Source organism: Pseudoliparis swirei, chromosome 9, assembly GCF_029220125.1.
Source record: "Pseudoliparis swirei isolate HS2019 ecotype Mariana Trench chromosome 9, NWPU_hadal_v1, whole genome shotgun sequence".
NCBI classification, from domain to species: domain Eukaryota; kingdom Metazoa; phylum Chordata; class Actinopteri; order Perciformes; family Liparidae; genus Pseudoliparis; species Pseudoliparis swirei.
The window spans coordinates 20,072,836-20,087,779 of NC_079396.1; the positions used below are offsets into that span (position 1 = coordinate 20,072,836).

General features: G+C 44.0%; 1 protein-coding gene across 1 annotated transcript; it reads left to right on the plus strand.

The window, feature by feature from the left end:
- Positions 1-762: 762 nt before the first annotated feature.
- On the plus strand, positions 763-12,926 carry LOC130199552 (uncharacterized). The gene is made up of 9 exons (XM_056423164.1): positions 763-1,441; positions 2,371-2,595; positions 4,403-4,561; positions 6,419-6,490; positions 6,589-7,764; positions 7,865-7,984; positions 8,786-8,823; positions 8,910-10,104; positions 12,393-12,926. The coding sequence occupies exons 1-9, from the start codon at positions 857-859 to the stop codon at positions 12,546-12,548; spliced, it is 3,726 nt and encodes a 1,241-aa protein (XP_056279139.1). The 5' UTR covers positions 763-856; the 3' UTR covers positions 12,549-12,926.
- The last annotated feature ends 2,018 nt before the right edge of the window (positions 12,927-14,944 follow it).

The following is a 14,944-nucleotide window of genomic DNA, read 5'->3' on the forward strand; positions in this document are numbered from 1 at the left end:
CCTGTGCAGGTATGCTATCACACACAGGACGCCGCCTGTTGTCCAACTAGCTCAACTCATCCACAAGGCGATCAGAAAAAGAAAAAGAACATAGAGATTTAGAAATGTATTTAAACGTATTAATTTCTGTTTTTTTAAAGCTCCAAAAAAGGGGCAGGCTTTAGATATTTTCAGTGGATCTATTTCATTTAATACAGAGGTATTATAAACCTTTAACAAAAATGTATATAGGTAAATATCTGACACCTTAGGACTTAGGTCTATTAAAAATACAACTATGAACATGTTGTTCCATGCAGGATCTCTGTTGACGGTTTAAATCTGAGCAAAGTAAATATAAAAGCTAATAACTAAATAATGAAAGTTGCTGATTATGTAAATAGATAGTTCAATAATCAGAGAGTAGGCTTATTGTTATTGTCATGTTTCCAAAGGAGAAAGTGGAAACTGTCAGAAGCGACATCATCTAAACGGCATCAAGTCACTAAGAGCCGGTAAGACCGGAAATATGGATTTTCTAACTAAAAGCTCAAACAACATTGTCAGTCCGTTACAATATATTGTTTCAACATAAAGTGTTGGCAAATATTTTCATCAAGGGTCACGGATTCATTTTATTTTGTAATTGTTGACCGGAAGTCATTAACTGCGCGTCACTTTCTGCCCCCTTTTCTGCGCTCGTTTTGGCAAAGTTGTATTCTTCAGGATGGAAAGCAACCAGTGATGTGTTCAGTACGTTTTGAGCTGCGGACTTTATGAGCTTTCAACATATTCGTGGAAACATCATGATCATATTGAACTAAAACAAGCTGCTATTTTATTCCACCCAAGAAAGAAGAAGAGAAAGAGAGTCGCGATGAACAGAGACGGGGACAAGAGCGCAAAGACTGCGCTCCGGAGCCAGAAACCACCCAAGGCGCAGCAGCACAAGCAGGTTTCTGTCCAGAAAAAGAAGAAAGATCCGGCTTCAAAAGATGCCCAAAGTGGCTCTCGTTTATCTCAAGAAGACTCGATGGGGCTGCAGGGAAAACGACCGGTGAAAGTGTCCCCGGGTGCCACAGTGGAGTGCCCCGGTGCGCAGAGGAAACTGTCGGATGCCAGCAACGCTTCAGAGGATCTGAGCAAAGACTCCGGCTGCCCGTCTGGGAAACTTTCCTCCTCAGACAGCAGCTCAGAAATTTCCGACTGCCTCTCGGAGGGCAACCATAAGCACGACTCTCCGAGCAACGACAATGATTTAAGCTGGACAGACGGCGCAGTTTATCTGAACCCGGACAGCGAGGGGAAAGGCGACGGGAGACCGTGCGTAAAGGTGCCTGCTGGAGCGGGTCTTTGTTTGTTTCACTCTACGGGGCCGTTTATGGATCTAATGATGGAAGAGACAACCGAAGACTTTGTCCGGGAAGTGGAAGATTTGAGATCAGAGAACGAGTATTTGAAAGTAAGTTGAATTTAGTTTGAGTCATGTTTGTTATATTTATTTAGATGTTTTAATTATATCTGCATAGTATTCGTGTGGCCTGAATGTCCACTTTAGTGTATCTGTTAGTTTGTGTGTCACTTCTTTGTGAGATCTAGAGGGCCTCACACTCTGAACACCAGAGCAGATTTGCTGTGCTCTTGTTAGTCTTCATTAGAGAGTAAGGACAAGAGAGGGGAAGGTCTCGTGCTGTGGCACCATCAGCAGCATTTCCATAGGATATTGAAACAAATCTGCTAAATGGAAGAGAAATAACAATGTGAAAACATGTGGAAAAATAAGAAATTCAAACACAAACTAACACAGGCTTTTTTTATTGGTATACTTTAATGCACTTGCACACTCATCTGTTTGTTGCCAGTTATTTAGATAATTCAGAGTAATGTGAGTTGTGGCGAGTGTAAGAATGAGTGGTAGTCTCTACACTGCTGTATTTGTAATAAGACGAGTAGATTAGGAGTTTAAAAAGTGGATATTAAACAAATCAGAATGTCCAATTGGAAGGTGTATTCTACTTTGTTGGTATTTAAAGTTGTACTCAAGTCTCAAACTATTATGACATGGTGTGAAATATCAATACATCAATAAGGGAATACAAAAAGACAGTCAACAATAAAATAATCCAAAGAATTCAGTCTTTAAAGTCTGACGCTTTTGTTGTCTTCCATTGTCTTGAAATAATTGGATACTTCAATCATAACCACCACAATTGGAAATGCAATTGGATGTTTTTAGAATATTTGACGTTTTTCCCACGAGAGCAAAAGGAATTACTGAACCAAACCATCCACCGGGACCACACATGTGACCCACGTCTGTAACTTTAACATTCCTTTTATACGTCGGGGAGAAATATAAAAGTTGTGGTCTTTCTGTGTTATTTGTCCCAGGATGAGGTGGAGGAGCTTCGCTGTGAGATGTTGGAAATGCGCGACATGTTTCAGGAGGAGGAGGTGTACCAGCTGCAGGACCTGCAGCTGCAGCTGGAGCAGGCCAACAAGACCTGCCGCATCCTGCAGTACCGCCTCCGCAAGGCCGAGCGCCGCAGCATCCGAGTAGCTCAGACGGGGCAGGTGGACGGGGAGCTGGTCCGGAGCTTGGAGCACGATATCAAGGTCAGAGGTCATTCCAGTTACTCCTCGTCCTTTGTCATCGTGCAGTCTTGTTAACACAATACATTCCTTCCAAATTAGCTTTTGACTGAATCATTGCTATTCCAGTTAACAACATAGATCTGCTATTCCCACCAAGCTATTTCCCATTTCAGTGATTGTGTTTACTCATACACGCACCGAGGAACTGTAATCATTAGACAGCAGCCTGACTCACAACGGTTCGCTGCGCCGTTAACTGCTTCCTGCTGTTTGTCAGCGCCACAAAAATTTAAATAGCTGGAAATGTCTTCATCATGCATCCTGTTTATATTTTTGAAGTGCCATGGTGTAATTATGTGGCGAGTTGTTCTCCATCATTAGGAAACATAAAAGCACAGTAATCTTCAGCAGAATAAATGCAGGTCAATCGCTCTGTTGACTTTGTGGTGGCAGCCAGAATTAGTTTCTTTAAGCCGGGCTGTGTGTGGTGGTGTAGGATTCCTAACAGCCTCCCCCTCTCACCCCCTCATACACTCATATGGTGAATTCCCAGAACAAGCATTTTCTTGTAAATCTCTTTTCCAACTCTGGGAAGGAGATGAAATGTGGGCCAAAAGATTTTCTTTATAGAAGTTTTGCCTATTTGGAGCCAGAGGGACATTTCTTGTTGGGAAGTTGATCAAACGGCTACAAGATGCCAAATGACAAACACAAAGATGCAAAATGAGACAGAATACTACCAGAAATAGATGGTAAATGGCCACCAAGAGATACAAAACGACCCGAAAGTCACACAAAAATATTACAAAGAGAAGAAAAGCAACCATCAAGAGAAGCTAAATGAATTTGAAGGAACTCAAAATGACTACGTGAAGCAAAACAACCACAAACACACAAAACGGCAACATTTATTTATTTATTTTTTATTTATTTATTTAGAGAATAAGGGACAGTGCATATTGATAGACAGTACAATGTACATGTAAATATGCCAGATTATAGCCGGGAGGCTAGTTTCCATCTGTAGTCCCTTGGCAGGTTGATGTAGTTTAAGAATACAAGCAGAGTGAAATGGAAAGCACACATCACTTCACACGTAATGACAGTACACCAATACAAAAGAAGAAAAAAAGATTAATAAAAAGGTGCATTTAGGACATTTGGATACCGTGCGGATTAACTCTAATGGTCACAGGGCTGATTAAGTCTGAGCCATGCCTTCAGGTGGCCTTTGAAGGTGACCAGGCTGGGGCTTTCCCTTATAGAAGGAGGTAGGCTGTTCCACATCATGCATCCTTTGAAGGACAGCACATTTTGCCCAAACAGGGTTTTTCTAAACGGGACCTCACAGTCCCTGTTTGTGACAGCTCTGGTGGACAGAGTGGAGTTAATAGATCTATGTTTGATAAAGGTTTTAAGGGGGGGTGGCGCTAGGCCATTTAGTATTTTGTAAATCAAACAGGCCGAAGTGAATTTTCTTAAGTTATTAAAACTTAACATGTTGTATTTGGTTAAAATATAGCAATGATGACACTTAAAAGGTTTTTTATCCAGTATTTTCAATGCTTTTTTATAGAGTAGTTCGACCGGTTTAATAATTATTGAGCTATAATACATACAGACGCGAGACAAACACAAAGATCAGCGAAACATCAATAAATAGATGTAAACAACCACTGCATCTCAGTAGGGGTGGCCACAGCGGATCATCTACTTCTTGGTCTGCGTGAAAATCCACTTATTTGATTTGGCCAAGGTTTTACGCATGTCTGTTCCCAGGTGGTCCATGATGGGAGCGCCACTAACCTGCTGTTGGCTCCGTTTGCAGGTGGCAAAGAGCGTGTCCCTCCGGCTGTACAACGAGCTGGAAGCGGTGCGAAAGAAGGATTCCCAGTTGGAGTGGGAAAATGAGGCGCTGCGTGAGAAGACTCAGGATTTGGAAGTGGCCAAGCAGGTGTTACAGGCTGAAGTGGAGAAAACCAGAGAGGTGGGCCATTAAAGCACAGCATTGTACAATAAAACCCTTGTTACTTCACTTAGATGTTTGAGAATGAGGAAGGGGAGTTTTTTAATATGTCTTATATCTGGTCTGAAGGAGATCCTAAATAAATTTGTTCATTGGGCTAAAAAATTCTGCCTAAATCTTGGCAGAAACATAATCTGCTGCCACCGACCCCCTTTTTCACGAGCCTCCATCCCTCTGGTCTGGAATCCTCCTCTCCATTTCTGCTGCTACACAGCTGCACCCACCCCAGCCAGTTGTCGCCCTCATCCTCAGTCACCCTGATGTCAGGTGACACATGACCCGGGTGCAGATCAATGGTATGAGAGGAGGGCACGGCCGGCAGCTGCCCGGTGCCTCGGCAGGGTGAAGCAGCCTGGTATGCCGAAGCATGAACTTCGGGCACAGCTGACATCCGCCCAGAGAAAAGGGAGAGAGAGAGAGAGAGAGAGAGATTACAAAAATAGACTTGCATTCTCCCTTTCTGCTCCTATTAAGATATGCTAAATCTGGATCAGCATGTATTATGGCATTCAAATTGGTGTTTGTCTGGCGACATACTGACCTGCAAACGCACATGCTTTTTATTGTACAGTGGCGACCGCACCCCAGCAGTGATTGAATGTCCAGTCCACCTTTTTTTTCCTTCTTACGGCCCCTCCTGCCTCGGCGGCTCCAGTGATGATGACTGTGCACTTCAGTGGCACGTGTGCGGTTTAATCCAGGATTCGGTGCTTTTGCATGAGCTCAGTCTGGCTTCGGAGGCAGCTGCTAGTCCCTTTGATCCCAGCAGGGAAATCCACTTAGATTACCTAATCTAGGGCCGCAAAGCACAGTCTAGATGGATGTGAAGGAGGATGAACATTTTAGAGACTCACATTGCAACTGGACTGTCTGTGACCCATTTTGTGGGACTTGAATGGTAATTTAATACGGCCAGGTCGCAGCACAGCTGCAGATGCTTGAACAATAACAAAACCATAAATGACGACTAAAACTGCACTTTTATTTTCGAAAAACACAATTTATGGCAATTTTCCAGTTAAAGAAATGCGAAACATACATTTTCATCATCCATATTTCTTACTTTTATCACATTTTATGTCATCGCTTACACTGACCTTGAATTGACAACACAATGACCCACTCCTTATTTGCGTTAGCCACTTCTAGCCTGTAGAAGATGACTATAATTAACTTGGTGACATCCTGTCTAGCGTCTGGGAGCGAGAAAATGTGGCCAGAAAAAAAGTTTACATTCCTCTAATGCTCAGACTTACAATAAATCCACACATGTAGAGAAGGGAAGGACTAGAATATGAGAAATGGTTTGGCTCAAATCACACCGTGGTCTGTCATTTCATTTGAGGTATCTGTTAAAGTACAACAAGATCATAATGTTTGAGATTCTGGGAACTACTCATGCCTTGTCTGCTGTGAACATTCCTGCACGCATGGAGACATTATTATTATTGAAAGCAGCCTCTAATATTTAAAGTGAATCCTTAAAAGAAACCACTTATACATCAACAGCCTCCATAATGTTAGAAGCAGCATAGCCTATAGGGACTGGTGGAGGGGAGTGAAATGTTAATGCTGGTCTCTAAATCAGGGGAAATAATTGAGTGGCGAGTGGATGATCTATGCTTACCCACAGATTTGTCGTCAGAGCCGATCTCAGCATCAGAAAACCAGATAAAAACATCTCAGAAAGTGTAGCTGTGTCTACCCATCAATTCAGTTTTAGAAATGGCTTTTTAAAGATAACTCACAAAGACAAATTGCTCACTTTGATATGATTGCACCCTTCATTAACCTCTTAGCCATGTTCGTATCCCTCAGAGCACTCTGAAGAAGAAGAGCGTCCGATCGTCAGCCAGTCGAGCTGAGAAGAGGCTCTCTCAGCAGATTGAGGTTTGAATGATCACATCTGATGTCAGAAATTGCACGTTGCAATCGATATGAACCCATAATCCTCAGAACGATATTCACTGTTGTTTGTTTGCCCAAAGGATGACAGTGCAGACCTCAGGTGCCAACTTCACTTTGCCAAAGAGGAATTAGCTCTCATGTGCAAGAAGCTCACCAAGTTGGTGTCAGAGAGCGAGGGCATGCGTGAGGAGCTGGCCAAATACCACTCAGCCTACGGCGACATAGACGCCATCCAATCGCTGGAGGGCAAACGCAACTCTGCCCATGCCAGGGAGGCAGGGGTCAAAATTCACCTCAAACTGGTGGAGGAGGAAGCCACGCTCCTGAGCCGGCGAATCGTTGAACTGGAGGTGGAGAACCGTGGACTGCGGGCCGAAATGAGCGACCTGAGAGAGAACATGGGAAGAGGAGGAGATGAAGATGAAGAGCAAGAAGAAGGAGAGAATCGGGATGTGTCGGAGGAGAATCTGTCAGCTTCCACACCGGTGAAGGACAGAGAGAGAAGTATTGAAATAGGATGCACATTATTCGAGCAGGGTCAGGACGAGGAAGCAGAGAAAGGTCAAAGTCTTGCTGAGACTAATGGGATGGATAATCGTCATATTACTCAAGAGGGTCCTGTGGGTGGTGAGTGGGACCCTTCAGACCGCCATGAGAGGGACAACAACAAAAAACCAGACAGAGGTGTCAGAGGCATGACGGTGAAAGACTATGAAACTCTTCTAGCTCTCAGAGATCATTCCAGCATTTTGAGTTCAGCGATCCAGCTCCTGACGACGCCTCCAAAAAAAAATGGCCACGTCTTATCTACCTCATGTGCTGTTACCTCTCCGACGGAAGTGGACTTGAATGACAAGGCACACAAGATATTCCCACCTTCGAATGAGGCGTTGGAGCTTCTACAGGCCATGTTGTTGTCTTTCATGGGGAGAGTGGAGACGCTCCTAACAGGAGGAGATTTTGGCAAACTCTCCGTTCACAAGGACGGACATGTCCGGGATTCCTGCGCCTTCTTCTTTCTGCCTGAAGACTGTCCAGATCCTAACCTCAAAGAGTCACCGAGTAAGCAGGAGTGTGTCGAAGACCTACGCACCTCAGAGGTCAAGGAGAGAGAAAAACAAACGAGACAAACAACTTCCTTTCAATCGGACCTCATTCACAGCTGCAGGGACCCAAAAATGCGACTGTGCCTGCAGGTTCTGTGGATCCTCCATCAGTGGTGTCACGTTAAAAGACCCGGGCTGGAGGAAAAAGAGGTAAAACTAAAGTTGTTCATACTCAAATCTGAAAATTGTGTCTATGAATACATTAAATATATGAATACATTTGTAATATACCTTGATGTTTTGTATTCAGGGTAAAGACAAAACCATGTCTGTGCTGCGGGGGTTGTTGCGAGACCTTGGTGCAGAGCTTCGGGATGACTGGCTTGAAGTCAACAGTCGGGTCGAGGGGACGTGGAGCAAGGACGCTGAGGTAAGGATGGCGTCCACCCTTCAGGCCTGTGGCTCTCCTGCTGTGTGTGAGGCTCGGTGACACAGCGGCAGGTCCTGCTGATGATCTGGCAGCCTGGCCACACGCCCTCCTGACACTCAACAGGCATCAGGAAAACACTCATGCCAGAGTATTTAGGATAATCTCTTGTTCGGGCCTGCAGCCAAACTGGACATGTTCAAATCTGCTGCATGAAAACACTCCACTGATTTTCTGCATTGTCCAGACCAGGTGCATGATTATATTTCTTTGAAAAGTAACAGCGCCTTGATTATTGTTTCCAGCCTCTTTGTCAAATGCAAAACGAAAGCTTTAAATAACCACTGAACTGTCGGTGGTTCCTTTGCACAGCATGACTCTAGATCTGCTTTGAAGGGCCGGATTTATTTCTTCAATGGTGTTTTTTCCTCCTTATTCCACTGGCTAGACTGTAATCCTTCTGAGGCACATTTAATATGCACAAAGTGCCAAAAAACGTCTGTCGTTCAATGTAATTGAACCCAAACTTAATGGTTTATGGCGTTACAATGTCAAAACACAACATTCTTTTCCTCACAATACAAACTCACGAGTCGGAAATGGGAATTGGTCCAATTTCTATCATCCATCTCAGATGACATGAACACTGTTAATGTTTAGCCACAGCATATTAGTTTAACATGCTGAGGCATTAGTTCAGCAGGTATGTTCATCCATTCAATAGTTGCTGTCATATCCGAGTCCTTAGTTGTGGCTCTACAGGAAAACATTTACGTAACATTTCTTTGTAATTTCTTTACTTAGTGTGGCACCAGTGATGTCTTTCATGATGGAGCTGACAGGTGAGTTGTTTTAAAAGCATTCACTTATGAATCTTAACCATTTCGTTTGCGGTTATAATTCACATTTCGCCGTCTGTCCTTCACAGAATGAGCAGCATCAAAGGGAAAAGACTTCAGCGACAGTTTTCTCCACACGGCTGTAAGAGGAGGAACTGGTGCTATCTGAGCCAGGAGGCTGCCCAGCTGGACCGAGAGGACCCCGTTAAGACCTGGGACCATCTAATCATGCCGCGTAGCTTCCCCGATCTCGACTTTGAGCGGATGTCCGTGGAGAGGAGCCACACGGCCCCGGAGAAATCCGCCGTCCGCATCTACTACAGCCCCCCGTCAGCCCGCAAAGTCCAGCTGGCTCAGCTGAAGCAAAGCCCCGTCACAGATCGACAGTCTGTCAACTCTGGCTCTCCGTGGTGCACGCCGCCCACCTCCTTCTCTCCGCTCTGTCTGGGCTCAGCTGCGAACCTCAGCGACGACATGAAGGAAATGACGGCCGGCTGGAGGCAGTCGGTTCAGGGCAGTTCACCGGAGAAGAGAGGGCGATTACAGGAGGGGTGGGTGGACGTGGCCTGTTCAGGTACTCAGACCCACACAAAGCCCCAGATGGTGAGTGTTGGTCTGCAGACAGACGGGTCAGTCACTGTGAGAAGTAGTCCATCCCGGGTCCTGAACAGCTCCTTGGTCTCCGCCCGCCTACACCACATCTCCACTTCCCTGGACGGGGGACCAGGCAGAGTCGAGAGGCCCAGAGTCTCCACCTCATCCCCTAAATTTTACCGGAGACACTCTGTATCCGGTGCATCTTCTCCCCCCTCATCCATCAATTTGAGCTCCTCCTCATCTTCATCCACCTCGAGGGATGGAGTATTGTGGAGCCAGAGGCCCCAAGGCCACACCAACCTCTCATGGCCTCGACAAACCAGTAACAGATCCTGTCCAGGACTGAGCCACAGCTCTCTGAGCAGCGACAAGTCTTCCGGCAAACCTGCGGGCACCAACCGTTGCGGCATGGTCACAGAGTTCCTACGCAGGGTGAGCGGCCGGGCAGAGAAACCGGTCCCGGTACCGGGGTCAGGGCAGAAGACAAAGAACGGTCTGAAGAACCTGGAACGCGTTCCAACAAGGCCTCCCGCCGCACCGCTGCACCGGAACGACAGCGTGACGAGGATCGTCAACCAGAGGTTCATGAAGCAGCGAGAGGAGGCCGGTCGGGTCCAGAGAGAGGAGAAGGGGAGCAGTCCGACCGCCCACGCTGTCCGGCACAGCCCGAGTACAGTCGCAGCAGAGGTGAGCGCAACAAACAATATGTCTGTGAGCAGTCACGTGCACAGATAGAGCCCTAGTGGTGCTCAAGCACCAGCCCTTTTGCCCTGGATGAGAAAAGTGCCCTTTTTGCTGGAGCCCTTTTTTTTTCATTCATCAGTATTTAAGAATAAAAATGACTCTCTGTCATCAAGTCCCCCCAAATGTGTTTTGATATCCGACGGGGCATTTATTTGAGTTCTTGTGAGAATTTCACCCCGACATGCTCCGCGCCGCTCACGAGCCCCCCCCTCCTCCTCCTCCTCCACTCAGTGCTCGCGCAGTGCTCCTCGCGCCACCAAACGGCTGCACCTCCTTCTCCTCTGACCCGCAGCATCAGACACACAGGTCATGACGGTGTTTGTCCCCTGACGTTGTTTGGTGATAAATTAACCACGTCGCCATTAGCGCTGCTAAAAATATGACGTCGCAACTGGTCCGAAGAAAATAAACAAAAAACTCACGAAATCCGTGGTTTCACAGCCTTGTCCTGTTTACTGACGTCATGTGAACAGAGAGAGGGAGAGATATCCAGGCAGGCATCTTATTTGTGTTGTATAAATGCTATTGAGACAATTTCGAAAGTATGTTGAACTTATTAATTCATTTTATAAATGTCACAATAATTCACAGCTAGAAAATTGCAGCTAAACTATGATTGCTATCCTTGTACCACATTGTTTTATGTGGCATGTTTCTCTTTGTTTTGTCTGTTGCAGTTTTACAAAGATCAATCTTGAGCATTGCAGAGGGTGAAAAGAGTAAACGCAAGAAAAACTAGAACGGGCACTCGGTAGAGCACATACCTTCGCCGCAGCCACTTTTTTGGTACTTGGCATGAGAGTGTGGGGAGCTTGATGTCATGTGAACATTTTGGCATTAGTTGCATGCCAATTGGATAAAAATTGACCGCGCTATGGAAAAAATAAGATTTGGACCTTTTCATGACCTTGACCTTGAACCCGATCGATCCCAAAATCTAATCAAATGGTCCCCGGATAATAACCAATCATCCCACCAAATTTCATGCGATTCGGTTTAATACTTTTTGAGTTATGCGAATAACACACAAACACACACACACAAACACACAGCGATCAAAACATAATCTTCCGCATTTTCAATGCGAAGGTAAACAACACTTGTAATAACTACTTCCTAACCTCGACCGCTCGGTCATGCCGGGAAATATCAGACTGAGGCTTTTTAACGCTTTTACAGAGGTTTGATATTTCCCGGCATGACCGAACGGTCGAGGTTAGTAAGTTGTTTATTTTATGGCATTTTTTCGCTCCTATCATTTTGTAAATAAAAACTAATTGTAATTGTTAATAGAAAACAATTTCATTTTGTTTAGCTCTCATGTCTTCTCACGACACAATGTGTTTCAATTACTTGCTAACTTCTAGTTACAGCGATCAATATAAAAATCATTTTGCCGATGGGTGCCCTTTTTTTTGGTTTGAGCACCTGCCCCCCAAAATGTCTGTGCACGTGCCTGTCTGTGAGAGATATCCACTGCAGGTGTGTTTTATCGGTTAGAGGTGAGATGTTCCGATCTTCAAGTTGATTGATGAAAAAATGTACATGAGCTTAAATTTTGCGATGAATAATCAAATCAAGTAACTATTCCATTAGTCAATCAACTGAAAATAACAATACAAATGTTGGCTTGAGGGGCGGCTGTAGCTCAGTGGGGTAAGAGGGCCGTCCTGCAACCGCAAGGTTGTGGATTCGATCCCCGCTCTCCCCATTAGTTGCAAGTCGAAGTGTCCTTGAGCAAGGCACTGAACCCCCAGTTGCTTCCTGGGCGCATCACTGCAGCCCACTGCTCCTTAATAACTAAGGATGGGTTAAATGCAGAGAACTAATTTCCCCTTGGGGATTAATAAAAGTGTATATCAAATATCTGCTAATTACGGCCTCGCAAATGTCAGGATTTGCTGCTTTATTAAAAAACAAGTGATTTAAATACATCGCACTGGAAAACTTTGAAAAAACTTTTTACATAATTTAGACTGAATGATTACTCAATTACTTGAATCCAGGACGTCTGCACCTCTTTCAAGCAGGACTTTCTGGATTCAGTTTCTTGTACTTTCACCTCCCCGACCAAAGAGCACCTGTCGGATCAGAGCATCGCATCTTTTCAGCGCTTTCCTCTTCCAATGTGAACAACTTTAAAAAAGACCCTTTTGTTCATGAAAATAATGGATAGCTCAGTAAGTGTTTCTATCTCATCTCAGTGCCCTCCCTTCTCTTCCTCTGACCAGGATGGAAACTACGACCACAGCTCCAGCAGCACCCTGACCTTCTGCTTTGCTCGCCCAAATCGCTCCACCCAGAGACAAACGTCAAGCCAGAGCAAACTCCACCGGCTCAGATACTCGCCTCCCTCGAGTACGGCTGCAGACTCCAACTGTGAGTGAAGGGGCAGAGAAACAGCAGCTATTATTTATACTTCTGGACAGCTGAGAGCAGTCACAGTGACAGGGAAGGGCATTTAAAATGTAATCTTCAAATGTAATTCCTGCTTTACCACAAGAGGGTTGAACTGGGAGAACTGGGAGACTGTATGTGGGATGTTTAGGTTGTCCAGTTCAGTCCTTGTGTGTTCTTTTGGTGCAATTTATAACCCTCATCTCCTTTAACACATGTGGATTTTAAATACAATAAACTACAATATTGCAAAGCTTAATTCATATTTAAAACTTTAAACTTGACTATATGTAAACTGCAAATTAACTTTATATTATCTTTGTAGTATTTAACCATGTTTTATTGAATAAACATATATAATAACAGGATGCATTGAGATCATTTCATCTCCATATGGCTTCAGTCACCCCTCCCCCTGAAATCTGCAGACACTTGTTTACTCTGCAGTAATCAGCTGCTTCAGGAGGGAGATTGCAGGCTGTTACATCACATGCTCAAAACCGCTAAGTAGTTAATAAGATAAGACCAGGAGCATGATCCATCCTCTCTCTCGCTCTCTGATTGTGTGACTGTTGATTTTCATTGTCTCTGAAAACCTGCAGCCAGCACATGCAAATTTAGCGTTTTTGTTTTGTAACTTTGTTATAAACCTGGATATTAAATATTGCTTGTGTGAGATGAAAGCTGAAATATTTTGCCAGCTAACTGGATGTGGTCAAGGATGGAGTCACACAATCACACAAGGTCACGTTTCTGCTCAACACACGTGTTCCCCCTCTATTCTCTCAATAACACACACACACACACACACACACACACACACACACACACACACACACACACACACACACACACACACACACACACACACACACACACACACACACACACACACACACACACACACACACACACACACACACACACAGTGGGTTAAATCAAGTGGAGGGTCTTCAAGTCAACATAACCCAGTTTCACAGGATGAATGAAAAGGTGGATAAAACACCCAACATGAGTCTTCATAATCAATATTATTAATGTTGATATTTATATTAATGGCTCTGGCAAAACATTTACTTCTCATATCCTGTTGACAAAAGAAGTGATGGGCTGACTTGCTGTATGAAATACAGTCATATTTCTGGTTTTCTAAACATATACACAGGACTACAACAGAAAGGTTTCATGTACAAATAATTGAAAGACAAATTATGTAAATAAAATTACAACAATGATTCTCTTTTTACAATTAAACTACCGAACAGTATATTTAGTCAAATTAGCTTACCAGCTCCAACTGTACATGTTAATGCGTCGATGATAAAAATCCAATAATATGAAATCTAATTCAACACTCTCACACAGGACATCGTTCGGACGATACCTATGGATTTGTACTTGATGCAGAACTTTAACTTGCAACAGAGTACGTTTACACTGTAGTATTACTACTTTCTGTGTCCCTCTGGTGACGTGGTGCAGTACTGTATCTCACCTGAGGGGGCGCTGCCGCTGCAGCTCTGCCCTGTTTGGTCGGCTGTTGGTTTGTTGACATGAAAACACAAAGCCGGAAGTGGGTCTCTGCTCTCGGATAGCTCCACATGAGACTGCCCGGTAAATGTATTTTGAATCAGCGGTTAGATGGAGTCCGTTTTCTTGAGGTTTGATTCCTTTGACTTCGAGGCTGATCGACGCTTTCAGGACGGCGTGAAGGATGTAAACACGAGCAGCAGCAGCGGACTGCTGGACCTGAAACTCTTCTTCTACAACAGGCATGTGGCATCTGTGAATGTATCTCATCACATTTACTCAAGCACTGTATTAAGTACACACGTGAGGTGTCAGTGCTACTGCACTTTGCACGACCAAAGTTACTGGCATTTTGTCTTGCCTTAAATTGCATATATTTAACAGATTTAGTTACTTTACAAATTAAGATTTGTGCACACAAAACAAATATAGAGGTTATAAAATGACATGTTATCAAAAATTACACTAAACTGGACTATAAAATACCCAACAAAATAACGTTATACAAATATAGCTGAACTAATAAATAATGATTAAGTGATTTAATGAAAAAGATGTCATGGTCCCCACTACTTTTCCTTTTTAATTATTGTCAGAGTTATTTAAAATAAAATTTTGAATTTTGAGGATTTCAATCGCTGGTATTATCTAAATGTATAAATTACTAAAACCAAACTTCTTTCTGCTGTCAGCCGATGGCGCTATTAAGAATGTTCCAATTATTGATGTAATCTCATAATATATTTTTGGATTATATTTAGTAATCTCAATCTGAATGTGTTAAGTAACTCTCAAAGACATGAAAACAGTACCATTGTGGCCTTTGAGCTATAGTGGAAGTATAAAGTGGCAGAAA